The 24,970-nt window shown below is 45.6% G+C and overlaps 4 protein-coding genes across 4 annotated transcripts; 2 read left to right on the top strand and 2 right to left on the bottom strand.

The window, feature by feature from the left end:
* Positions 1-2,191: 2,191 nt before the first annotated feature.
* Positions 2,192-14,885, bottom strand: ercc5 (excision repair cross-complementation group 5; the record flags this gene model as incomplete). Its single annotated transcript, XM_083662204.1, has 15 exons — positions 2,192-2,897; positions 3,660-3,744; positions 3,831-4,031; positions 4,937-5,081; positions 6,916-7,129; positions 8,038-8,157; positions 8,961-9,247; positions 9,656-10,549; positions 10,989-11,199; positions 11,295-11,438; positions 11,591-11,651; positions 12,032-12,130; positions 12,274-12,389; positions 14,184-14,359; positions 14,798-14,885. The coding sequence occupies 15 exons, from the start codon at positions 14,883-14,885 to the stop codon at positions 2,391-2,393; spliced, it is 3,348 nt and encodes a 1,115-aa protein (XP_083518330.1). The 3' UTR covers positions 2,192-2,390.
* A 1,010-nt stretch (positions 14,886-15,895) lies between these two features.
* Positions 15,896-19,718, top strand: blzf1 (basic leucine zipper nuclear factor 1). Its single transcript, XM_083662287.1, has 7 exons — positions 15,896-15,997; positions 16,545-16,626; positions 16,975-17,423; positions 17,847-18,046; positions 18,764-18,892; positions 19,061-19,289; positions 19,510-19,718. Exons 2-7 carry the CDS (start codon positions 16,608-16,610, stop codon positions 19,693-19,695), a joined length of 1,212 nt encoding a protein of 403 aa, XP_083518413.1. The 5' UTR covers positions 15,896-15,997; positions 16,545-16,607; the 3' UTR covers positions 19,696-19,718.
* A 1,400-nt stretch (positions 19,719-21,118) lies between these two features.
* trmt10c (tRNA methyltransferase 10C, mitochondrial RNase P subunit) lies at positions 21,119-23,032 on the bottom strand. Its single transcript, XM_083662286.1, has one exon. It carries the CDS (start codon positions 22,884-22,886, stop codon positions 21,159-21,161), a length of 1,728 nt encoding a protein of 575 aa, XP_083518412.1. The 5' UTR covers positions 22,887-23,032; the 3' UTR covers positions 21,119-21,158.
* A 375-nt stretch (positions 23,033-23,407) lies between these two features.
* On the top strand, positions 23,408-24,831 carry txnl4b (thioredoxin-like 4B). Its single transcript, XM_083662105.1, has 3 exons — positions 23,408-23,555; positions 23,642-23,793; positions 23,957-24,831. The coding sequence occupies exons 1-3, from the start codon at positions 23,424-23,426 to the stop codon at positions 24,120-24,122; spliced, it is 450 nt and encodes a 149-aa protein (XP_083518231.1). The 5' UTR covers positions 23,408-23,423; the 3' UTR covers positions 24,123-24,831.
* Positions 24,832-24,970: the final 139 nt, after the last annotated feature.

Raw genomic sequence — 24,970 nt, 5'->3', positions numbered from 1 at the left:
ATTTTCCTACTCCTTCTTCAATCACCCCACCGGACCCTGAGCCCCACATCACTTGGTCTGTCTCTCTCTCTCTCTCTCTCTGGGAATGCTGAAGCCCCCCGTCTCATGTACCAAAACCAACTGACAGCAACAGCTGCCCACCAGAAACCCATCAGACAGCTCAGGAGCAAGGAGGAGGAGGAATATGAAGAAAATGAGAATAACACCTGGCAGTATGAAAACAGAACTCGTTCAAATAAATGTAATGTACAAGTTTTGTGTATTGAATATTAAGCTATCAATAGAATAGCATTGGTTGGCCTATATCATCTATTAGAACCTCTATAGTACTGGTCCGGTACATTAATGAGAACATAATAATGCAAAGTCTGTCCTATACATGTTTATTGTTTATTAATCATTAGCTTAATTCCAAGTGTGTGTGTGTGGGGTCCAAAATTAACTTTGTTGTCCACCAGCCAAATGGCCACTCAATAGATTACCAGTTTTTTTGGCTGGGGAGTGAAGCAAATCTACCAACCACTTGCATATTTTACCAGCGTTTGGCTGGTAGCTGGTGCTAATTCTGGACCCTGTGTGTGTGTGTGGGGTGTGTATATATGTGTGTGTGTGTGTGTGTGCAGACTGAAGTACAGTCTGTGCGGAACAGGCTGTGAACAATGTGTGCAATGGAAGGAATGTGACACCTGCCTGAATCTCACGAGCATCACCAACATCTAGAGCACCGCAGCAATGAGTCCTAAAGACACGTTCAACCCACAAGTTTCATTTCGCCGCCCTTAACAGGTGAAGCCGTTCATACCAGCCGCGCGAGTGCCTTGATGCTCAAGCCGCGCTCAAGCGATCGTTCAGCTGTGTGAAGCTGCCGGGCATGAAGTCAATGGAAGTTGTGGGCGGGCGGGGTCAAAGGCGCTGCTGAGGAAGAGAGAGAGGGCTTCTTGTGTGACCGGTTACGCGTGAGCTCAGCTTCAGCGTGAGTTCTGCTTCAGCGTGAGCTCAGCTTCAGCGTGAGTTCTGCCGATGTTAAGCGCCTGAACAAAGGATAAGACCTGGAGCCCTAAGACCTAAGATGTTAGCACTTCCTCGTCTAAAAGTCAATGGGATCTTTATATGGGGATTTTGGTTAAATGCCTGGAATAAAGTCTGTGGTTAACAAGTCTACGAAACGGCAAACTTTGTGTTCAGCAAAATCATCTTCACAAATGAGGACCACTTTTAGGATTTAAAAAAAATCGCGATTTTCATTAAAGGCTTCAAAAATTATAAAAGTGGTCCTCGTTCCTGAAAGATTATCATGCTGAACACAAAAGTTTGCTTTTTTCATCAACTATGGTTAACCACAGAACTTGTTTCAGGCATTGAACCAAAATCCCCATACAAAACTCCCATTGACTTCCCGACGAGGGAACCAGGAAGTGCATGACTTCTGGGTTGGCCTACAAAAACACGTCATCCCTGTGGTACTCTATTCACAATCACAACACAGCACTTATCTCAGTGAACCTCATGGAGCTACGACTGTGGACTTACTAAACGGGTCCACATTGACACAACAAATGACGGGTCTGCGCAATAGAGGCAAAGTGACCACCTACTTCCTGCTTCAGCACTGTATCAGAGATTTTCATCTGCCATTTATTTTCCCATAGACATTTCGTAAAATGCTTAAAAAAATAGTTTTACTTGTTCAAACCAAACGGTTCAGATATAAACAGGAGAGACCACATAACATTTCACCTGGACCAAAACGTAAAACAATTGTGATTTAAAGAAAATATTTTTTCTGTGTAGTTTTTCTAAGTTTTGGTCGGAGTGAAATGTTGGTCTCACCCGATTCTAAATATAGCTGAACCGTTTGGTTTGATGACGTAAAATTATTTTTATAAGCATTTTACGAAATGTCTATGGGAAAATAAATGGCGGATAAAAATCTCTGGTACAGTGCTGAAGCAGGAAGTAGGCGGTCACTTTGCCTCTCTATTGAACTTCTATTACGCCTCATTAAATGGAAAATGTCCTAGTAAAAAACGTTTTCAGATGCATGGAGTGTGTATAAAATAATGTATTATAAAACAATTCATCAGTTATCAGTCATGAGTTCAGAAAATACATAATTTCCCCTTCACACGAGACATAAATATCAAATATTACATTATTTCAGAGTTTTTCCTCCTAATATTATAATCAATCATGTTGTAGTTAAGATCCACCATATTGTTTATAATGGGTTGCCATGGTGAAGTTGGGTAGAGGTTATGTCAGTACAGAGGGCTTACAGAAGCATCCGCTTCAACTCACGAAGCGGTGGCAACCCCAACGTACACAAAACTTTATTAACAATAACGATGCAGTGCTGTGACCCTTGAGACCCAGTGAAAAGTTTCAACTTCCTACTTCCTCCCTTTGCCTCTTCCGCTCCCTCTCGTGCCGCGGCCTCGCCGGCTGCCCACGAACGCCGAGCGCGCCGTTACCATGGCGACCTCGCTGCCGCCATCACTGTCCTCACCAGAGCTGCTGCTGCTGCCGCCGCCTATGCTCGGCCTGGCCACCGTCTTGGGTTGAGGGACAGCCTCGTTACGGGCTGAGGGGGACTCCTCGCTCTCGCGGCTGGGGGCGTCGACTTCCTTCAGAGAGCAAGGAGGAGCTTCGACAATGACCTCTGACCCTAGAAAGCCGCCTCCCGCCGCGGGCCTCGCATCACTCTGGCTCGCTGCCTGGCCTCTCTTCGGTTTGGACGGGGAGGGCGTTTCTTCCTCCTCCTCCTCCTCCTCTTCCTCCTGCCCCTCTCCTCTCTCCTTCCTCTTCAGGCAGGTGACGGCGCGGCGGAGTCGCTGGCTGCGGATCGCCTGCCTCTCCTGCTGCTCCATGCGGAAGAACGAGTCGATCCGCAGCTGAGTCTGTGGTGGAACAGTGGAAGAGGGCGTGTAAGGCCATGTTCAGACTAAGGACGCCAAATCCGATTTGTGAACTTTAATGACCTATTAATGATTCTATCCAGATTGGTTTTATGAGTCTGGACGCTCCAAGTCTGATTTGCGTCACTTGTCCCAAACCACATATGGAGGTAGTTTCCAATCTGCTTTCGACTGATGTGTGGACGCGCTGATCACCCAAATCAGATTTGAGAGTGTCTTTTGCAGGGGGCGGGGACTTGAAGAGCAGAGAGCAGACATGCAAACACTGCCAGAAACATTGTATGTTGGCTCATTGTACCTGGACACACAGATCCGACTTGAAGCCTTGCCCAAATCAGATTTGTGGCAGTGCGGACACACTCCCAAATCGGATTTTGGAAACCAATCAAGATAATGACTTTAGCAGCAAATCGGATTTGCCTGTAATGTGAACATGGCCTAAGTGATGGAGGAGGGATGCAAACTAATTTTATTTCCTTTTTCAAAATTACACAGTAACACACGACACAGACGGAGAGAGAGAGAGCGCGAGACAAATATGAATGCTTTGATAAAGGTCCCCGAGACTGAAAGCTCAGACATAAATCACTAAAACTTGAACAGCCACAAAAACGGGCGATTCTCAGTTGAAATATACTGTACTTCTTTATTAAATTCTTTAGGGAGCATTTTCTTTCGTGCGGGATCTTCTGTTATTGATATTTTCTTTGATCCATCACATGATCGATGTTCTCCCCCAGTTACCTGTTGGATGTTGAGCTGTTTGAGAACAGGCCGTAGAGTCTCGTCCGTCTTCCGGCTGCTCCAACCAAAGCGGTTCTGACAGAATGTAAGAGTGGTTAAGGAAACACGCAACAACAACTCATAACTACACGCGTGACTCAAAAACACACGCATGTAACAAGGAAAGGATATTCTTTGATCAGGTCGAGGTGTGGCCGCCCCCAGCTGAAGGGGCTGTCTGATTGGTCAACAGCAGGCTGCAGGTAAGCCTGGGCCACAGTGGGGTTGGGGAACCCACAGTGCAGCTTCAAGTCCCTCAGTTTCTTCTTCACCTTGGAGTCGCGCGGGTCGGACACCAAGCGCTTCTTCTGCTGGGCCTCTGACCACCATTCACTGCAGGAGTGAGACAGACAGCACTAAGTAATAATCCTTTAGAAATGCATCGAATAATATAGCTGTGTAAAACAACACAGAGAAAGAAATCACCAACATTAAATCTCAGTTTTGTTTGATTTAGTATTAGAGAAGCAATCAAAGAATGAGAGAAATAGATGCACATGTAGTATAGAGTTGAGCTCAATGAGGGCTGCACAATTAATTCGTTGTACGTTGTGATTTTAGGACAGGTGCGGAATTATTGACAATTTGTGAAACAAAAAGCCCAATAAAATCATTTTGATTCACAAATAATCAGTGCCGATTATTCATGATTAATGAGTGTGATCATAACGACAACAAAACAAATCTGTTTGATCGTCTTAGCCATGATTGTGCAGCCCTGTGTAAAGTCCAAGCTTCATTCAATAATTATGCCATTTTCTGCATTTTTGCCTTAATGAGACAGTTGTGATAGTAGAAAGAGACAGGAAAGATTAAGAGAGCGAGGGGGGTGACCTGTGACAAAGGGCCCAAACCAGATTCAAACCAGGAAGTTGTGGTAACACGATACTGTGTCCCAACTGAGCTAGCCTGGCTCCCGACCTTCGAAGCCACGCCCACTCCACAGTTGTGGATTTGGCTCTTCTCGGTCTGGAATCGCCATGTGCAAAACGCCTTTTCTCTGGTTCTCCTAACATTAACTCTCTCTACATACAGTACCGTCAATTCTGCATGGCATAATGTAGAAAATTATTATTCAAACAAATCTATCTATCAGTTCATTCATTTATTTGTATTGTTTATTCCTGGCTAAAACCACAGATAAACGATGACTAGTCGACCATGGCGCACAGTGTCGACTAGTGGTTCTGATAGTCAACTAGTCTGTGAAACCAACACACACGCACGCACGCACACACCTGAATAGTGTGAGTGGTTCCATGCCGGGCCCAGGGAACTCGTTCAGGATCTCCATGCCCGTGACGTAGCCGACGCCCGGGACTCCCTCTGTGTAGTCGCTGCCCAGCAGGTAGGCCAGGTTGATCAGCTTGCTCCTGTCCAGACCTGCAGCAGAGGAGGTGAGCCATGTCAAATGCTATTTTACATTGAGGTCAACGGGAAGAGGCTTGTGTTTCCCCCTAAAAGGGGGCGGGAACATGTGCCGCCAGCAGCCGCCGCCTACAAAATGACGTATTGCCGATCTGGTGTATAGCATGGTGTTAATTAGTCATTAAAAGTAGGGATGCACGATATATCAGCAATCATATCGGTATCGGCCGATGTTAGTCATTTTTTAACATATCGGTCATATCGGTATCGGTCAGATGTTGCAATGTTCTCGGCTGGCGACGATGGCGAGGAAGACGCCAGCGTTTTTGTTATTGCTCCACGACGGAGCGCCATGGCGACGAAGGCTCCCCTTCACAGCGTTTCCTCTTGCCAGCTCTCCCTCTCAAGGGAGAGTTCTGTCACACTCAAGGGAGGGGGAATCACATGGATACGTCAAACCGCGTCACACACCCGTCCCCAGCAACCAAGGCGAAACATGTGTCACATAAACATTTCAAAGTTTACAGCACTAACGTAGCTATTGTGTGATCTTCTGTGCTAACGTTAGTTATGAGAGGTAACGTGACAGCAGGTAACGTTACAGCACTCGTTATTCCTGTGTGTGTGTGTGTGTGTGTGTGTGTGTGTGTGAGAGAGAGAGTGTGTGAGTGTGACCACATAAGGGTTCGTTCCATTTGTTTATGCTTTTATCAAGCTAAGCTAAAAATCCACATGGCAACTGTAAAATACATTCTCTTATTTTTTATTTATTTATTTGGGAAAACAAATACCGTACTGTATATGTCTGATGTGTCACTGAGGCAAAAAATAAAAGGCTCAAAAGAGAGTTCTGCTTGAAACGGTGTCCTTCACTAAAAACCTCTTTATCTCATATTTCTGTCCCAAGGAGGGCATTTTTAGTGAAAACAAGCTAACTTCCACTGCTTGTAACTAAACAAGGAAACATGGGAGAGTTTCAGTTTTTTACAAGGGGTAAGAAGAGAGTCTCTGCTTTATTGTGAGATATGTTGTGTAATTTTATTCCTAGCACAGAATATTCTGTGGGTCCTGGAAGATCAGGAAATATGCTCAAAATCCTGGCACTGGGAGCACACAGACCGAAATGACCCTGGCAGAGAATGAGTTAATATCGGTTATCGGCATCGGCCAAAATGTTCATATCGGTGCATCCCTAATTAAAAGCCTGGTAGCACTCAGAGCCACACAGAGGTACTCTGGTGTGCTTGCCGAGAAGGCCGTAAGTCATCGCTGACAGAAACACCTGTTCCTGCTATGCGCTAATACAAACTGCTCAGATTAGCAGCGCTGTGCTATTTCATATTGGGACACTTTTAACAGCCAGCTCGCCCATTTCCACTCTCCCAGTTGCACCGCAATCAACCGGAGCCGGTAGTAGCTGTGAAGGTGAAAGATATGTTGTGAAATGACTTGCGCGGCTGTATGGGTATTGTGTAGGCAGAATGGCTATGTATAATGTTACTGATGATGACATTATGTTCAATTAAAAGATATACACGTTGAAGATCCTGGGTGGGGAGAGGGCAGGGGATTATCATCACAAACTTATTATTTTTCCTTTTCATTTATTTATTCATTCATTTATTTACATATGTATGTATGTATGTCCATGATTGGAATTTGGAAACCCTCATTAGTGTTTTGCTTGCACCTGTGTTTATTCTGCCTTTTCGACACAAAATGGCCCCCGTGAAAAGGGTCTATAGTCAATACATAGACTCTCTCACACGCGCGCGCGCGCGCACACACACACACACACACACACACACACACACACACACACACACACATGCAGCTGGTTGGCACTGACCCAGCTGGTGCTGCAGGTCACTGAACTGGTACTGTTCAACGTATTTGTTCTGGCTGAAGAAGTTCTTGTAGACGTGTCTCCCTCCAAACAGCCAGATGTCCGAGTCGTCTGTGATGGTGCCGTGGGTCAGATCGCTGCGGTCGAGCGCCGCACACTGAGCCTCCGCCTCCATCGGGGCCACCAGGTACGGCACGCCGAACAGCCGCAGCAGCTCCTGGATGTGACAGAGAGGAGGGCAAAAAGGCAAGATGAACACAGTTGTCAGTCACCACCACTCACAAAATGCAAAGCGCATTTCATCATTTCATCGTTATCGAAACAGGGCGGGTGATGGGGATTAGTAACGACTGCGCACTTATCGTAGGTTTTACATCAGTGGAGACACATGCACGCATGCCACGCACACACACACACACACACAACAAAGACGGTCATATAACACTGAGTGCGTGTCATGGCTGTGGGCATGTTTAGCAGAGCGGCCTCTGCCAAACACGGCCACTGTGTTCAGCAGGGTTAAGCCGGAAAGAATGCTATCCCCCACTTTGTCCAAAGACACCTGCTTGGCATTGTCATGTCCCAGGTCCAGTCCAGTCAGTGTCTCTGTGTGTGTGTGTGTCTGTGTGTGTGTGTTTGTAAATGGTAAATGGCCTGCATTTATATAGTGCTTTTATCCAAGGCGCTTTACAATTTTGTGCGCGTGCGTGCGTGCGTCCCCATGTTCACAAGTTCATTTTATTTTCTCATTTAAATCTTTTTCTATTCGGGACACAGTTGTAACACATGACAGATTTGTTCTTGCTTTAAAGTTAGACAGAACACACAAACAAAAATAAAGAAGAAAAAGAGAGAAAAAAGACTATTCCCTTATCGCACCCCCCTCCCCAAGTTTTTTGTTTATTTATTTCTACAATGATTTTTGATGACATTTCAAGAAATAATTGAAATATTATTCATACGCACTCATTTCTGGCTTTGCTTTGAGCAATCGTGCGCCGCTGCGGAACCTCCGGCCGCATTATTCTAGTAGTGAGATTGATGTATGTGCTTAGTGGCTGTTGCGGGTACTGCGTGTCTGTGTGTGTAGCGGTGTCTGCCTCTGTGGGTGTGTCCTGAATTCACCTGGCTCTCCAGACACATCTGTCCGGTGACCGTGGCAGCCATCCTCTCCTGCTGCTGCTTCAGCTCCTTCAGGCTGCTCTGCTGCTCCTGCAGGGAGCTCTCCAGCGCCTCCAGCTCCTCCTGTGGCACAACACAGTCACTGCATCTGTATGTGCTCGACCACTGAACAGCTGAGCAGAGCCCACATGTTCAAACCCTTCATCCAAACACACATTTCTGGGCGTTGTGCAGCAGCCCCATTTAGTGCTACATCTAAATCTCAACAACAGTGTGGATTATTGTTTTCTTTCTTTTTTCAGTTCCAAATCCTATGGGTATAAAATGTAATAATTTACCAAAAAGTAATAACTCTCTGTAATATATACCGAACAAAAATATAAACGCAACACTTGTGTTTCTGCCCCCATTTTTCACGAGTTGAAATAAAAGATCTAAGACTTTTTCTATGCACACAAAAGGCTTATTTCGCTCAAATTTTGCTCACAAATGTGTTTAAATCCGTGTTAGCGAGCACTTCTCCTTTGTCAATAATCCGTCTACCTGACAGGTGTGGGCGTAGCAAGATGCGGAATAAACCGCATAATTAACTCATTTTATGTTAACGAATTAACATAATTGCATTGTGACCATAACCGGTCACAATAAAAGGCCACTCTCAAATGTGCAGTTATAAGCCTTTTTGTACGCACATAGAAAATAAATCTTCGATTGTTTATTTCAACGCTTGAAAAATAGGAGCAAAAAGATTAATTTTGCATTTATATTTTTCTACAGCATAATAAAATCAACAGTAAGGAAGCCCATAACATACTTTTTTTTGGTCCTTATGTGTCTTGGTAGTATAATATTGTATTTTCACATATTAAACTTAGCATAGGTATTAGTCAAAACGCTAGTAATGTGACATTATTGGAGATACTTACAACATCAAAGTGTTCCCATTCATTGGCGGCAGGTGTTGTGCTCGCGTCGGTCTCTGTGCTCTCGTTCGGCTTCTCTTCAGTCTGTCTCTCTTCCTCTTCCTCTGCTGTCAAAGCAGCAGCCGAGGCACCGACAGCCTCGCTCAGACTCTCCTCCCGCTTCTCGTCCTCCTTGTCCCCGGCTTCGTGGACGTCCCCTGGAGACGCTCCTCCTTTAGCCTCCACGAGTGAATCCTCTGCATCGCCCTCTTTGGAGTCGTCTTCGCCTTCTGACACTTCGATGAAGCTCTCTGGGAGAACAAAGACAACACAGCTCTTCAGCTACCAGCTATCGAGTTGTCTCAAGGTGTAGTGCGATGAGAGTTGCATGTCTCAATTTTATTTAACAAATGTGATCAAAATAAAAATACAAAGGGTTTTCTTCTTCCCTGATTATTGGGGCTTTCAAAAACTATTTACACAACAATATTTTTGATAAGTAATCATCAGTAATGTGGATATAAGACAAATGATAGAACAGCTAGAAGATACTGGTAAGTTCAGAACCTTACATCACTTTAGTGTAACGCAGCTTTTGAAACTACAATATTGATAACAGTATATTCCCCGGCTTCTACGCCAAACTTTTCCTGACTGAGTCGAGATGATTGCACAGGATCTTTAAAAGGTAACGCGTGAGTTTGTTCTAGAATTGCTACCTTCTGAGTCATTGTCCCCGCTGTCCTCTGTCTTCACACTTCCTCCATTCCTGTCCTCCAGCGCTTTGTCCGTCTCTTCGGTCCTCTGCTCTGACGCTAAAGGACGGCTCTCCGGCTTCAGCTCTCCCTTTTTGTCCCGTTCTTTTTGTCCGCTCGTCTCCGTCGACTCCCCTCGCTTCATCTCCTCTCCTGACTTCACGCCCGCCTCTCTTCTTTCTCCGTCAGATCTGTGAGCGCCCTCTAGTGCTGCGGAGCGAAGCGCTCGATTTCTCTCTCCAATCCGCTCCTCCAGCTCATCTTCAGAGCTACTGACCAACGACGACACGGCGTCTTTCGCACACACGGTTTGGACTAACTGGTTCCCCTCAAAACCAGTCCTCCCATTGATGAACTGCGGCTCATCGTCGGCTTCTCGCTCTTCCTCTGAACTGCTGATGACCACTTGTGGGGCGGGAACATGCGGGGGCGGCGGCCTGGCGGGCGAGCTAACGGTTAGCGCGCTGCTTTCAGTGACGCCGTCGTCGTCGTCGTCCTCGGCCAGAGCTCGCTGGATGGCCAGCAGGGTGCGAGGGGACACGCTGCCCCCCCTCTTCTCCCGCTCCACCTTCTCCTCATCTGAGCTGTCACTCATCGCCACCTGGATGGCCTTGAGCGTACGAGGCGAGGGGGGCGACGAGGGGGACGCACCTCCCCGAGAGGAGAGAGGAGGTTTGGACACGGAGGGTCTGGGCTCTGAAGAGGAACCCCCCGCTTGCTCCTCCTCCTCCTCACAGACGGGACGCCACAGGGGCTCGGGGTGGTCCGCTCTGCGGCCCCTGCGGCCGGACAGGGGGCCTCCAGACCAGGGCGAGGCCGCAGGCTGGCTCTCTGGAGCTTTCTCACTCTTCTTGGAGCCTGGGGGGAGCAAAAGCCAAGTGTTGTTTTTCAACGATACGATACGATTCAATACGCGATATTATGGCCTTCACCATTCGATACAAGCACGATATACAATGTAATCAATCAAAGTTCAATGGCAACCAAGGTATGACTGTGCAGAATTAAGGTTGATTTCTGAGTCACAGATCTCTCGATCGCCATGGCATTTGGCTCGCTAGAAAGTAAAAAAAACAAAGTGAAAATAATAATATTTAGATGGAGAGCTTGTGGAATTGTGATGGGCACGCCGTCTCATGAAATGATCACTACAGCAAAATAAAATGTACATAGTTAATATCTCAACTCATTTTTCTATTGCGATGTATTGAATTTCAATATAATGCCCCATCCCTATGAAACACTGTTGAATATGTAAAAAAAAAAAAATATATATATATATATAACTATAACTCACTTTTAACAAGGATATAGTGCGCATTGTCTTCTGAAACCACTTTCCGTGACTCCACACTGTGGCTGTCCTGGTCCCCGTCCTGTTGGTGGAGCTGTGGAGCGCCGGCCGCACTCTGCTGGCTCATCTCTCGCTCGACGCCCTGCAGACGCTGGTTCAGCTGGTTCCTCCGCAGCAGGCCGGCCAGCTGGTACTGCGAGAAGTCTCCTGAATTCTTACGGGACAAAGGACAGGGAAGCAGTGAGGGAAGCGGGGAAGATGTCTACATGTCTGTCTCTGTGTGTGTGTGTGTGTGAGAGAGGACGCTACCTCTGGAGGCTTGTGGTACACGGTTCGCCGTCTTTTGGCCAACTCTTTCATGTCTTTGAGGATCTCATGTTTCATCTCAGGAGGCAGGGAGGCGAACTCCTCGGAGTTGATGTCCACCGAGTTGGGGTCTTCATACATGTCCCCCTGAGACAACAAGTCAGAAATCTGGCTTCAATGATCAGTTATCAAACAGTGGTTTCATAAGTAAACCCTCTTCTTGCCATGATAGATTTCCAGACTTTGATATTTCAGATTTTTCAGACACCAAATGAGACAATGTAGTGTGGTAACATTACCTGGTACACGTGATAATGTTCATTCATCTCCTCCCACTCTCTCTCCTCCTCCTCTTCTGAACTGTGTGGACAAAGGAAAGGGCACAGCAGAAGAAGAAAAAAATGATTTTCCTCATGTTCTTTCTATACCTCATTCAAAAATGGCTCACAAGCTCAAAATCTTGCCCTACTAATACATTTAGGAGCCGTGAATTTCAAAGTGGGGGTCTTTCTTAATATCTATCCTCGGCCACATTTGGGGGTTTTCTGTACGAAGTCTGTAAGAACTCTCCGTTGTGATGACTACAGCAGAATAAAATGTAGCTAACGTCGCAATTAATTTTTCTCCCCTATGACACGTATCGTCACATTTTTGTAATGGGATATATTGACGTAGTTTCCATATATAATTTCCATCCCTAACAATGACGAGTAAATCATAACCATTCTGTGGCCTCTGACCTGTTTTTGTCCTTCTCAGCAGGTGGCAGGGCCGGCAGAACGTAAATGTCGTCCACCTCATCTCTCCGCACACTGGAGATGCTGGGCAGAGGATCCTCACTGTGGCAGATAAGACGCAAGAGGCACAGTTCAGACACAGCCACTAGGTGCCAGTATTTAGACAGTGTGAGAGTAGCGAGGAGACGGTAAATCGTGTTTATTCTTTGTCATCTCTCTACACGTTTATTATCCTGGTCGCTCACCTGCGGTCTCCAAGTGCAGCTTTGATGGCTTGTCTCTTGAGGAACGTCTTGAGGAGTTTCTCGTTTGTCTGTTTGGACTCACGGCTCATCTCCTCCTTCCTCTGTCTCCTCACAGCCTGCAGGAGAGCAGCACCCAAAGCTGTACATCCTTGTTTACCTGTATCAGCTATGTTGTAAACGCTTGACAGAAATAACCGATTATGTGTTCATTTGGAAACCAGACGTTCTGGTTTCTGAATTTATACAAAATGATTGAATTGATTGCATTTAAACAGATTATAGAAATCAAACTCACTTACCAAGTTTTTTACCATAATAAAATGATACTGCATTGAAAAGGTATTTAGTATCTTTAAGATATTAAATTGATACTGTTGATTTGTTCTGACATGACTCTGTGTTCTACATATTGACTTGACATGACATTAGTTGTTTATTAAAAGCATCCCCAAGGCTGCCGCCTAGACGACAGCTAGTCTTCCTGGGGTCCAAGACAAAATATACATTACATGACACACAATAATTAAAATACAAAAACACAGAGTAAAAGAATAGAAGACAGAATAAGCAACAAATCTAAGCTAAGACAAACATTAGCGTGGTCAGCTAGCTATCTAGCTGGCCAGTAAGACAGAAAATAACGTTTGGTCAATACGACTTAGTATCTATACTTAAAGGTCCCATTCCGTGCAAAAGCTGTTTTTACTTGTAAATGCATATATACTGCTGTCAGCCCTCCCTGTAATGAGTGGTCACAAGCTCAGAACTGCCACAGTTGGAGTTGTCCCTATACAGCTCTCTCAAGCAGTCTCCTCCAAGCCACACCCCCAAACGCTTCGTTTGCCCAGACGGGGGATCGGGACGTCACGAGCTTCCTCACGCATACTGCGCGGGTCTCTCTCACACAAGCTACCTGCACCATTTTGTCTATAGCCACAAAATTAACACTTCTAGCTGGAGCGACGCCAACTGTACATGATCCAGCAACTGCAGAGGTGCATTCGGTAAGTCTAGGCATTTTGAGATGTCCTCTTTAGCGTAGTAACCGTTAAGTTAACGATAACTCGCAACCTAGCGTGCTGGTCCACAGACGCTAATCTGATTGGCCGCTGGGAGCCTGGGGCGGGCTCTCCCTCAGCGTCCAATGGGAACTGTTAGTTCTGAATATATTATAGAAACAGACCGTTCTTGGGAAGCGACGAGATGAGGAAGTGAGAACTCCGTCACAACAAACGGGGTTGCTATATTTTCGACAAATTAATCCAGAATCATGTTTTATGGACCAGAGACACACGTTTTTAAGAGGTTACAGCTGCACGAATCGGGACCAGGAACACTCTGCCCATTTTCAAACAGCTTTGTATCATTAGAACATCAGTCGTATATCAGAAAACTGTAAACGGTTTTGAAGTCTGTCATTTAATTTGACAGTTATTGAGTGTGGACCAGTGACATCACTGGTCCACACTAACTCAAATGAATAACTCATTAACTCAAATCAACTCTCAATAACTGTCAAACTAGATGAATGATGAATAGTTTGACAGTTATTGAGAGTTGATTTGAGTTAATGAGTTATTAATTTGAGTTAGTGTGGACCAGTGATGTCACTGGTCCACACTTTTAACACTCAATAACTGTCAAATTAAATGACAGACTTCAAAACCGTTTACAGTTTTCTGATATACTACTGATGTTCTAATGATATAAAGCTGGTTGAAAATGGGCGGAGTGTTCCTTTAATAAATTGTCATGGACTTGACTTGAGACTTATGTCTCAACTTGAGACTGACGGAAAGTTGACTGGGTCAGAAGGGGAAAGTGGAAAATAGAGCAGTTAAATGAATCAACAGCCACTGTCTGTACCTACCAGAGTCTGTCTGTACCTACCAGAGTCTGTCTGTACCTACCAGAGTCTGCTTCTTCAGCAGAGGCGCATCCCCGTCAAACACAAACACCGGCCTGATGCGGAAGAAGAGCAGCTTGCAGACACGGTTGAAGAGTGTGAGGAGGTGAGCGCTTTGAACACTGTTCCCCTCGCGGTCCCTCACCCCCTTCAGAGCCTGGTTCAGCCATATACTGATGTCTGGAGGGCCACTGGTTAAGGTCAATGCTATGGTTTCACACAGGACAGTTTGAGCACTCCAGTAAGAGAGAAAGGGGGGCGGGAGAAAGAGAGAGAGACAGAGGGGTGGGAGCCTCCACAAATCACAGGTGGAAGAGAGGAAGAGTGAGTGGGTGGGTGAGTGAGGGGGGGGGGGGGGGTCTCTCAATGTGTTATTTGGAGAAAATGAAAAAACTATAAATCTTGCTGCAAAGTTTGGATCTAAATTGAGAAATGTTTGATATTACTGAGGATGATTTTGTGCCCCCCCCCCCCCCCCCAATGTCCTGTATTGTTATACATTGACTTAATTTATATTGAATGTACTATTGACTTCATTTGCTGCTATTATATAGCATCATTTTACATGCTAATGTTTGTGTAGTTGGAGAGGGGAGTGAGTGAGTGAGTGAAGGATACCCACAGCTAGGATCTTTCCTTCCAGGGTCTCTGGGTTGATGGGCTTCCCTGTACTCTCCAGTAGTTTCCACAGTCCGTGCACTCCCATGATTACTGCGACACAGCATAAAAAATAACCCGAAATTAATATTGAAACACGTCAATAGCTTAATATTATTCTACTCGAAGCAATTTTAGAACAACGAGCGGAAAACTTGAGTGAAAAACATGAAGCTGAACCGAGCTCACATCGGTGGGTAACCGTATTTTTTGTCCGTAGAGCAGATTGAACTAGCTAGTTACAGCTGAAGGTTCCGCATTGGTTATACGCCGGTTATATTCAACTGTTACACAAAGGCTCCCGGCTCCGACATTCTGATCTCAAGTCAGTTTGCTCATTTGGTTGCTCAGAGAATAGCGTTAGGAGAACAACATGGCGGCAGATTCGAGATCGGTTTTGTGTCAGATGTTACGGAGCATGCGCCATTGATCGCCAGAGGCCAACTGTATCCGGTGACAAATAAACAGCTTGCTGCCGAATCTCAGGTAATGAGAAAGCAGACAGGGCGGCAAAGGAGGCGATCAGGAGAGAACAGGTGGACATTGACATCAAACTTTCAAAATCAGAGGGGAAGAGCATAGTATGGAGGGAAATAGTTACACAGTGGCAACAGCAGTGGGATAGGGCAATAAAAGGGAGACATCTGCATAGTATACAAAATAAAGTGGGAGTGGTGGGGAATAGTGGGGCTAATAGGAGTGAACAGAGAGTCATAGGTAGATTGAGAATTGGTCATAGCAACTTAAATGGAACACTTAGTTTAATAGGGAAGCATCCAACTGGGCATTGTAGTCAGTGTCAAGTTAGGGAGACAGTGGAGCATGTTCTGATCTCATGCAGGAGATATGAAGCAGAGAGGGTGATCATGATGACTGGACTGCAGAGACTGGGACAAATAGAGGCCAGTGTGAAGGCTATAATGGGATGTGTGGGAGTAGTGGAGGGGAAGAAAATAGTGGTCAGTTTTTTGAGAGGAACTGGACTGTTAAAAAGACTGTAATGGAATAGGAATAGTGGATGTATTAGTCCAGAAGGAGGCGGTAATGCAACATTTTGGATGCCAACCGCCGTAAAACTAAACAGAAGAAGAAGAAGAAGAAGCTTGCTGCCGCTGCTTAACACGAATTAGCTGTGGAGGGGAACGACCCTGTTCTTTGACGGTATGTTGCTTAATATTGTTGCTCACTCTTACGAATCTAATGTCAGTTACATCGGGAAAATGTCCCCACTTGTAGATGGCTAATTTTAGTGATCAAACTTCAATCTGCTTTGCCAGCAACAATAATGGTCTGTCTAGCCAACGTGAACGTGTATTGTTGTTAATCATTCAGTGAAGCAAGCTCAGCTGTAAACGTTGACCTTTGACTAGCATTGTGTGGTCGGCGGTCGCTGTCTCTGAAATGTATAAACACATCACAACATCATCCATACATTAATACGTGGCTGAGAGCAGTCAGAGCGTCCAGAGGGATTTAGTAGGGATTGTTGTTTTTGGTTTCGTTTCTGATAACATCAAACACAAAAAACAGGCTATTTTTTTATTTGATAAATCATTTTCCTGTTGAACGTTTATGCAGTACAGACAGTAGCTCCAGACTTAACATTTTACTCACGTCACAGGTTCGTTCAAGCCTTATTTTAGTTTTGATTCCACTAGTGATATCACAAGTTTCATGCAAATACTTTTTCTTTTTTGAATTGTCCTAGGTGAAAGAGCCAACATCCACCTCGATCGTCTCCCAGCTTCCACTCAACCAACCCGCTTCCACCATGACTACTACTGTGAGAGGTATGTACAGTTTTGCTTGAAACATGAAGTGTTTACCTTTCATAGACTGCTGTCTACGTACATTCCTTATCTTTGTTCAGCCAGTCACAACAGACTGATGAGCCATCCTGATAAAAACCCCTCTGCCAGCATGGTTTGAGGTTTGAGAAGACTCGTTGTGACTCTCAGTAGTCATATCCTCCATATTCTCTGTTGCCTTTTTTTCCTGTCTCCTGCTCCTAATGGACAGGGATCTCATTTCCTCTCACCCAACTTGGATTTGAGACAGAAGATAGGGGTAGGAAGAGGAAGCACACCTATCAAGTAAAGATAGTTAGCCCTAGACTCAGCTCTGTTTGTTTCTTCCAGGTTCTGCCCATGTGCCGGTCAGGGGCCCCGGTGATGGCATGGAAACGCACAAACCGCTGGCCGTGCTGGAGATCATCACAGATCCACTGCCTTCTGCAGTTGCCCTGCTGAAGGTGGCCAGCCCCAAGCACAGCCCCAAACCCAGCCACACTACTGCTGCCCCCCAGCCTCTCGGGGTGCTCCACCTGGGCAAGGTGAGTCGAGAGGCCTGCATAGAGGTGGAGGCTGTCAGGATTGTGGTGCCGCGTGCCGCCATCTCCCGGAGCGGACGGGCGGTGCCCGTTGTTGAGGGGAAAGGGGAGTCCTGGCAGCAGGCTGAGGAGCGAGGCTCTCCCTCCCCCCCTCTGGTGGAGGACTGGAGGGGTGCACTGGACAAGCTGCAGAACTCCGAACGCAGGCTGCAGCAAGATAAGGAAGGCCTGTCCAATCAGCTGCGGGTACAGACAGAGGTAAGACCAAGTGATGCTAGATAGATGTTTTTATTTGAATATTAGACCTGTGTTCTGCCCAATCAGGTTTATAGCTGTTTACAATTTATCTATGGGCAATTTAATTTACTTAAATAAAAAAGCATTGGAAGAATCTATACCCAATGGGTCAGAGAGCATTAAATAGAAGAAGTGGGAAATCATTATAATGCACAAAAACTTAGTTTATTTGCTATAAATAAATACTAATACAACCACTTCAAAGCAAATATAGGCCTAGTTTAGCAGCTGCAACGTGTTTCAATTTAATTTACCACAATATCCAAACAAAAATCAGAAGTACAAAGATACATAAATCTATAACGCAGACAGTGGTTCCCAACCTTGGGGTTGACGTTCAGGAACGTGGACAGTCTCAGCCATTCTCCCCATGTGTGCCCCCAGGTGAACCGCGAGCTAAAGAAACTACTGGTGGCGTCGCTGGGCGACGACCTGCAGTACCACTTTGAGCGTATGTCGCGCGAGAAGAACCAGCTGATTCTGGAGAACGAGGCGCTGGGTAGGAGTCTGTCGCACACCGCCGAGCAGCTGGAACGCATGAGCATCCAGTGCGACGTCTGGAGGAGCAAGTTCCTGGCCAGCAGGTATGGAGTGTGGATAGATGGAACCAGGACATGTGCTGAATAGAAATGAATAGAGGTGTAGGGATGAGGATTCACTGTATATCGGAGCACAAGTTCCAGCTACTGTCATTTGATCCTTGTTTCATACAGGGTTCAATAAGATTTCACATAATTGCTATTTATCGGGGTTCCTGCGGCAGGTCTGGAAGAGTATAAAAAATTAATTAGATCATTTCCAGGTCGTGAATAGTTTTGGGGATTTGAAAAAAGAATGTCGGTAAAAGTATGGAAAATGTTGTGGTTCAGGGCCAATACACACATACCGGTAATTCTAGCTTTTATGTTGTAATGTAGAGCCACTTTGAGTCCAGTTTCTGTTGATGTGAAGAATAATGTTCACAGTTGCTGTCAGGCATGCATTTTATTCAATACCCACCAAAATCACATCCAGCCTGAAAAAATAACTATGGAGTTTATAATATAATATGGAACCCTGCCAATCATCTCATATTTTGATGGCTGTGAAGAACAATCTTCATCTATACAGTGATATGACCTCGTTAGCAGGGGAAAGATGTCTATCTCTGAAAAAATCATAATGAACACCAGACAAAATCTTCAAAACAAATCAAAGTCTGGGAAAACTATAGATTATTTTAATTGGGAATGTGTAGGAAGTAGGAACCCCGTTCGTATTCTTCTGCTGAGTGAGCAGCTGGATCAATCTTGTCTCTCCAGAGTGATGGCAGAGGAGCTGACGAATGCCAGAGCAGGCCTGCAGCGTCAGACCAGAGAAGCCCAAGGGGCGATTCAGGACCTGCTGTCCGAGAGAGAGGACTTCTCCAGAGACATGGTGCTCACTCACAGGTACCGACACACACTGGAGCGTGATCCTACACATCACGCAACGGAAGCACCTTCAAATAAATTCTCGGGTTGCCGTCAATTCCTGAACGAACTCATCAATTCCAAATCAGCCGAAGAATTCGAAATTTTAAGAAAAGCATGCTGATGTTCTTGCATCTCCACCGTCAGATCTCTCGAGCAGCTCCTGGTGTCCCTGCAGTGGGGCAGACAGCAGACCTACTACCCCAGCGCCCAGCCACTCAGCACGGGTGAGCTGGCCGCAGCCAATCACAAGCTAGCAGACGCCATCAACTCCCACCTGCTGGGCAACATCGGCAACAGCATGGTGAAGAGCAGCAGCAGCAGCGCGCCAGCTGAACAGCTATGCAACACACCAGCGGAGAAGATGGCTGAGAAGGTGCAGTACCGCCTTCCAACTTTTCCACTGACGCCTCGCGTATACATTTGAAGCGGATTGAAATGACGCAAGAGCGAGGGAGGTGTTGGTTTTGTGTTGTTGTAGCTGACAGAGAAAATGGAGGATGTTTACAGGCAATCCCCCTGAAACTAACCGGGCTGCTAGCCTGCTACCATTTTTGTCATTGACTCATACGTCTTCTCTCCCACTTCTGTCTTAGGTGCTGAAGATTTTAGATCCGATCTCCTGCTCCGAAAACAAGGCTGGGCCTCCACTCTGTGACCCCTCCCCCTCAACCTTTCTGACCAATAAGAAGAGCATCGGCAGGTTTCACCCGTACACCCGCTACGAGAACATTACCTTCAACTGCTGCGAGCGCTGCAGCGGAGACATCTTGGTGCTGTAGAGGTCTTATTAGGGGGCCATGCAGCCTCCTGTCTTAACGTCGGTGCAGGGGCGAGGCTCATTTCAAATGCTCCGTGCACTGCGTGCAGGGGCGAGGCTCATTTCCAAATGCTCCGAGAACTCTGGGCAATATGGCCGCTCCTTATGAAGTGACTTCCCCAGTCAACACCAAGTCAAGTCAGGCGTTCTCACAGACACACACACTGTCCATAGCAGCATGATTCTGCTGCTACAGTACACATTTCTGTGTGCAGCTGCCCAGGTTGTTGCATACATTTGATTTTCCATTCTGATAGTTGTGAATTATATTGGCCTACGTTTATTCTGCTCTCTTTTGACCTTTGATCTGAAATGATTAAATAAGAAAAATGCTGCTGTCTTTTGTTTTCAATAGTCATGATAATACGATGAAAGTGTATAACCATTGCATCTTTGCTTAACCACGAAAGTGCTATTTATTGCTTGGTTCTAATATCAAGACGACATCAGTGTTACTTGATAAACAAGCCGTCTGGTTATGACTTGAATATTAGGCTAGTGTGTTTTGAGCTTTATTTATATCTGTATCAATATATCCATAAGTGGACTTGGTCTGGACTTCATGGGTTAATCGTGAGGTGATTGGTCGGTTACACATGTTTACACACAGGAGTAAGGAAGCCCTCCATATTGGCACATGGCATCCATGACAGCAACATTCATCACGGACACGATGATACATAGTACGACTCACATTTTAATGCTGCTTCAAAGGAAATGTTGAGTACAAAGAAATGTATCAAGTCAAAACGGTATTGTTTAGGCTGCAGTTATGGTTATGTTTTATTTATTGTAATGTTTTCATCGACATGTTCTGTTCGTTTAAAAGAATTTATTTGATTCTGTAACGCAATGTTTCACTATACAGCAACTTAGATATTTAGTTTGGAGTGCAACAATCATTAGCAATACAAAAGAGTGACCAATATGATTTAATAAGCATTAAATAATGGGACAGATGTTTCTGCTGTTTGCGCCTTGGAATATACTTCTATGGAACAACTTGAAAGACGGTACCTTTTTGAAAAACTTTCTTTTGGGTTGATTTCCTGGGTTTGGAAAAGTTTGCTCTTTCAGCTGTGGTTACAATGTAAAATGAAAGCAAACTCGAAAATGATATTTAAACCTTTTGTCTTTGTAAGACTGTTTCCCCCGAGTCAAAGACCAAAATAAATCGTTTGTACCTTTTGAGATGTCTTGATTCTTTATAATCTCGTTAAGGTCATATGGAAAAGGCAGGCCAGAACACCAGTGAAGTATTAGCAAGTCATGGAAGTATTAACAATGCTTTCGTCAACAATGACCGTTATTAGAACAGTTTATTCACCACCTTTGACGGGTCTCACCTGTCCCCAGAAAGTCATTGACTACATTAGTTGTGTGAACCCCACGTCCCAAACACCAAAGTCAGACAGTTATTTCACTTCACTCATCCTCCCACCAGACCTTCTTGCTCCTGCCTGTACTTGTTTGGCTCTCCAGCTTGCTTTTAAACGATGACCGTAGCCTGGTTACAGCTGGGTTGTTTTCTCTGTCGCTAGTCAGTCCTGCTATCCTGCCAACTGACACTCTGTCCTTACCCTTCTCTCTGACAACACCTGTGTGCTCGGAGTCTTTATAGGACACTCTGCCTTGACCCTTCTCTCTGACCACACCTGTGAGCTCAGAGTCTTTATAGGACACTCTGTCCTGACCCTTCTCTCTGATAACACCTGTGATCTCAGAGGCTTTATAGGACACTCTGTCCTGACCGGAGTCTTTATAGGAATTGGGAAAACTTGGGCCTCGACTTCTGTACGTCCCGCCACTATTTCCACTATCCCCTCTCTGTCCATGATGTGCGACTCCCTTATTTCTGACGCCGTAGTTCATAACCCGTTTCTCCGGCTGCTGCTGCTGATGGAAGCCATCATGCTTCCTTGTAGGCACAAACTTGAATGCTTGTTCCCATTCCCCCGTATCCTTGACGGTCATCATGATGCGGATCATCTGGTCCAGAGTCAGGTTCTTGGCCCCGATCTCCCAGTGGAGGAACTCGTCCAGGGGTAACCGGGCGGTGGCCAGCTTCAGACGCTTGGCGTTGGCCAGGGACAGGCCCGTCTGGATGGAGCGGTCCACCAGCGCGCCGACGACGTAGACCTTGGAGTGGTCGAAGGCGCGCAGGACGTTCGGGGAGTCCGCGGTGAGGTAGACCAGGCGCTCTCGGGGGAAGACGTCCACGTGGCGCCGCTCGGTGGCCGTGATGAGCAGGCGCTCCCAGGCCTCGGCGCCGTAGCGCTTCAGCAGCTGCTGCCGGTAGGCGCCGTCCGGCTGCAGGTTGCAGAAGTGAAGGTGGAAGGGGTCGGCGGCACGGCGGTTCCACCCTTCCATCTCCATCAGCTGGGACACGGTGTTCTCCACCTCGCGCCTGGACATGCTCTGCTCGTAGCTCATGTCGAAGACCAGCGGCTGGCCAAACGTCATGGCCTGCACGCTCTTCCAGCCCAGCAGCTTGTCCAGGGAGCGGCCCCAGAACTGCAGCAGGAACGTCTTGTTCAGTGGCGGTCCGCTCGGCTCGTCCCCGTCCTCGGGCGAACCCGTCTGCTCCAACTGGGCCGCCCTCTCCGCCTTTCTCTCCTGCTGCTTCTTCTTGTCACGCTTCTTGTGGCCCTCCCTGATGGCCAGGTACTTGAGGTACTTTTTCTTGGAGGACTTGGTGGTGAGCTGTGCCAGCGTCTGAACCTCTTCGTCCGTCATCCCTTCAGGCACCTGCCGCCCAGCCTCCCGCCACATCCCCACCAGTTCCCTGGTGGCCTCCAGTGTGGTGGTGGACCCATCCTTACCATCACCTGGTTCTCCTGCGTCCTCGATTGCTTCTTCTTCATCGTCTACTTGTTGCTTTTCATCTGCTGCGGTTTGGGATCGCATGACAGATTTCCATATGTCCAAATCTATTTTCTCTTTCTCCTCGGGTTGCTCTGTTTTTGGCTGGAACGCATCTTTCCTCACTGCGCATCCAGTACTGAAGTGGCGGGTGATGGCTGCATTGTGATGAGAGAAGGTGCTGCTGAATAGCAGCCTGGTCAGGGTTTGCCGCTTGGTAGTAGTGGACACCGCAATGAGACCGCATTTCCACAGTTCATAGAAAACCGGCGTAGATAAGATCCGCAACATTGCGATAAATTAGTTAAACCCTGAGACTATACACATCAAGGCTGTCACTGATGGACTGTCTGAAGTTTGTTAGCCGGACCAACACGACGAGTGCAGCAAGCGGTTCAGTTTCTTCTCCATTGTCACAATCGTTTATTCTAAATATATATTGCACTTGCACCCTACCACGTTTTTCCAATTTTGACGAAGTTCCTTATCCCTTCTTCAACATCCATGCTTGTCGGAAAGGTCACGTTATGTAGTGGTGTTACGTTTTAATGTGTCGTAGTGAAACGCAACTAGGTATTAAATATTTGCTCAGTGGATGATCGCAAAATTTCCCTGCCGTGACTATCGTACAACTAACATTTTCGTCATCATTTCAATTCTCTATTAAGTATCCGTGTAATGTATAATAATAATAACTTTTCTTAATTATACAACTATTTTACCCAGTTTCCAGTCGGATTGCTCACAGTGTTGCACAGTAAACAGAGTGTGATTTCCTCCTGTCGAGCAAAAGGATTGGAAGTGTGGGTTGATCTGTTTGCTTTGAACATGAGTTTGTTTTTATCCAAACTCTCGTGCAAAAAAGATATAGATGAAGTGATCAAGGGTGTAGCAGAAAAAGTCGTAGTTTTGAGGTTTGGAAGAGACGAAGACTCTGTTTGCCTCCATCTGGATGAGATTGTAAGTCAGTTTGCTAGCTTGCTGTATTTATTGTTGACTTGTATCACGTCTACTTTGGTTAATTCTTCGTTTCTTTCCTCCCTTAGTTGTCAAAAACTTCCCATGACTTGAGCAACATGGCGTCGATCTACATCGTCGATGTGGATAAAGCCCCTGTCTACACCAGATATTTTGACATCAGTTACATCCCATCCACTGTCTTCTTCTTCAATGGACAGCACATGAAGGTGGATTATGGGTAGGTGAAGTGTGTTGAAATGTACAACCTCTTTCTTTTTGTGTAGCTAATTGTCTGATAAGCACGACGACATACTATCTATCTATCTATCTATCTATCTATCTATCTATCTATCTATCTATCTCTAATTTGCAATCCTTCCTTATACTGTACTTTCTTTCAGTTCGCCGGATCATACAAAGTTTGTTGGCAGCTTTAAGACCAAGCAGGACTTCATGGATCTGATTGAAGTGATATACAGAGGAGCCATGAGGGGGAAGATGATTGTCCAGAGTCCCATAGACCCTCAAAATATCCCCAAATATGATCTGCTCTACCATGGGATCTAGAGTGGAGCCTACGTTACAGTGGAGCTACAGTACACATTACCTCCAGAAATTGATTGTTGATCATAATGATCTGTTACAGACTCAAGTCAATCGACGCTGATTGATTAACTGACAAAAACAGCCTTGACTTTCATCCATTAAGCAGAATCTCAGAGAGTTTTCTGATATTATGCTTGGCTTGGATTCAAGTGTCTCAGGTTAGGAGGGTTAAACTAAAATCTCATTGTCTATCATTAGTGTGTGCATCACTCCTTGATCCTTGTCACTTTTCTATATTAAAAGATTAACTGTGCAGTAGTAGACCATAGTTCATTCTTGTTTTAGTCCCATTTATCAACAACACTCCATTCTGATCAATGAAAAATATTTTGATTTTGCCAAATTATCCTCATGAAAAGAAATCTGATCTTAGTGTTGTACTAAACAAAATACAATGCCTGTGTGGTTCAGGAGTGTTTAGATAAATGAGGTTCTACTGTAAATTATTTCCAGTCTTTTTCATCTAGTTAACATTTTCAGTCATGTTGTTTCCCATGGAAATACAGTGATAAAGCAGGAAGTTACAATTCAAAGATGCTCTGTGGTCATGTTTTAATTTGAACTGGCATGATAAAGTTTACTTCCCTGTTTTAAATGTTGCAGTCATTATTTGTAATTTGTATTTTTTTTCCTCAGCATGTAGGAATTTTGTTTAAATAAATATAGTTACCCCTTCCAAATTGTTGCATAAAATTCACTTTTCTGTCTTTGAAAAACCAAAAATCATTCATCTTGAGCAACCGGAAGTGTAGGGGGCATTAGTGAGTCGTATTTCCGGGCTGCTCCAGATTTTCCGTTTTTACTCGTAT

The sequence above is a fragment of the Poromitra crassiceps genome (assembly GCF_964638095.1).
Source record: "Poromitra crassiceps genome assembly, chromosome: 28".
In the NCBI taxonomy this organism is placed as follows: Eukaryota; Metazoa; Chordata; class Actinopteri; order Beryciformes; family Melamphaidae; genus Poromitra; species Poromitra crassiceps.
The sequence above is the reverse complement of the archived record's forward strand: the minus strand, read 5'-3'. Positions and strand labels throughout refer to the sequence as shown.

Excerpts from the sequence above, each read along its gene's own strand:
- blzf1 (XM_083662287.1), top strand. Across the intron at positions 18,047-18,763 it reads AGCAAGTTCCTGGCCAGCAG|AGTGATGGCAGAGGAGCTGA; the intron begins GTATGGAGTGTG and ends TTGTCTCTCCAG. Across the intron at positions 18,893-19,060 it reads GACATGGTGCTCACTCACAG|ATCTCTCGAGCAGCTCCTGG; the intron begins GTACCGACACAC and ends CTCCACCGTCAG.
- trmt10c (XM_083662286.1), bottom strand. The coding sequence starts at position 22,886 with ATGTTGCGGATCTTATCTACGCCGGTTTTCTATGAACTGTGGAAATGC.
- txnl4b (XM_083662105.1), top strand. The coding sequence starts at position 23,424 with ATGAGTTTGTTTTTATCCAAACTCTCGTGCAAAAAAGATATAGATGAA. Across the intron at positions 23,556-23,641 it reads GCCTCCATCTGGATGAGATT|TTGTCAAAAACTTCCCATGA; the intron begins GTAAGTCAGTTT and ends TTCCTCCCTTAG. Across the intron at positions 23,794-23,956 it reads CACATGAAGGTGGATTATGG|TTCGCCGGATCATACAAAGT; the intron begins GTAGGTGAAGTG and ends ACTTTCTTTCAG.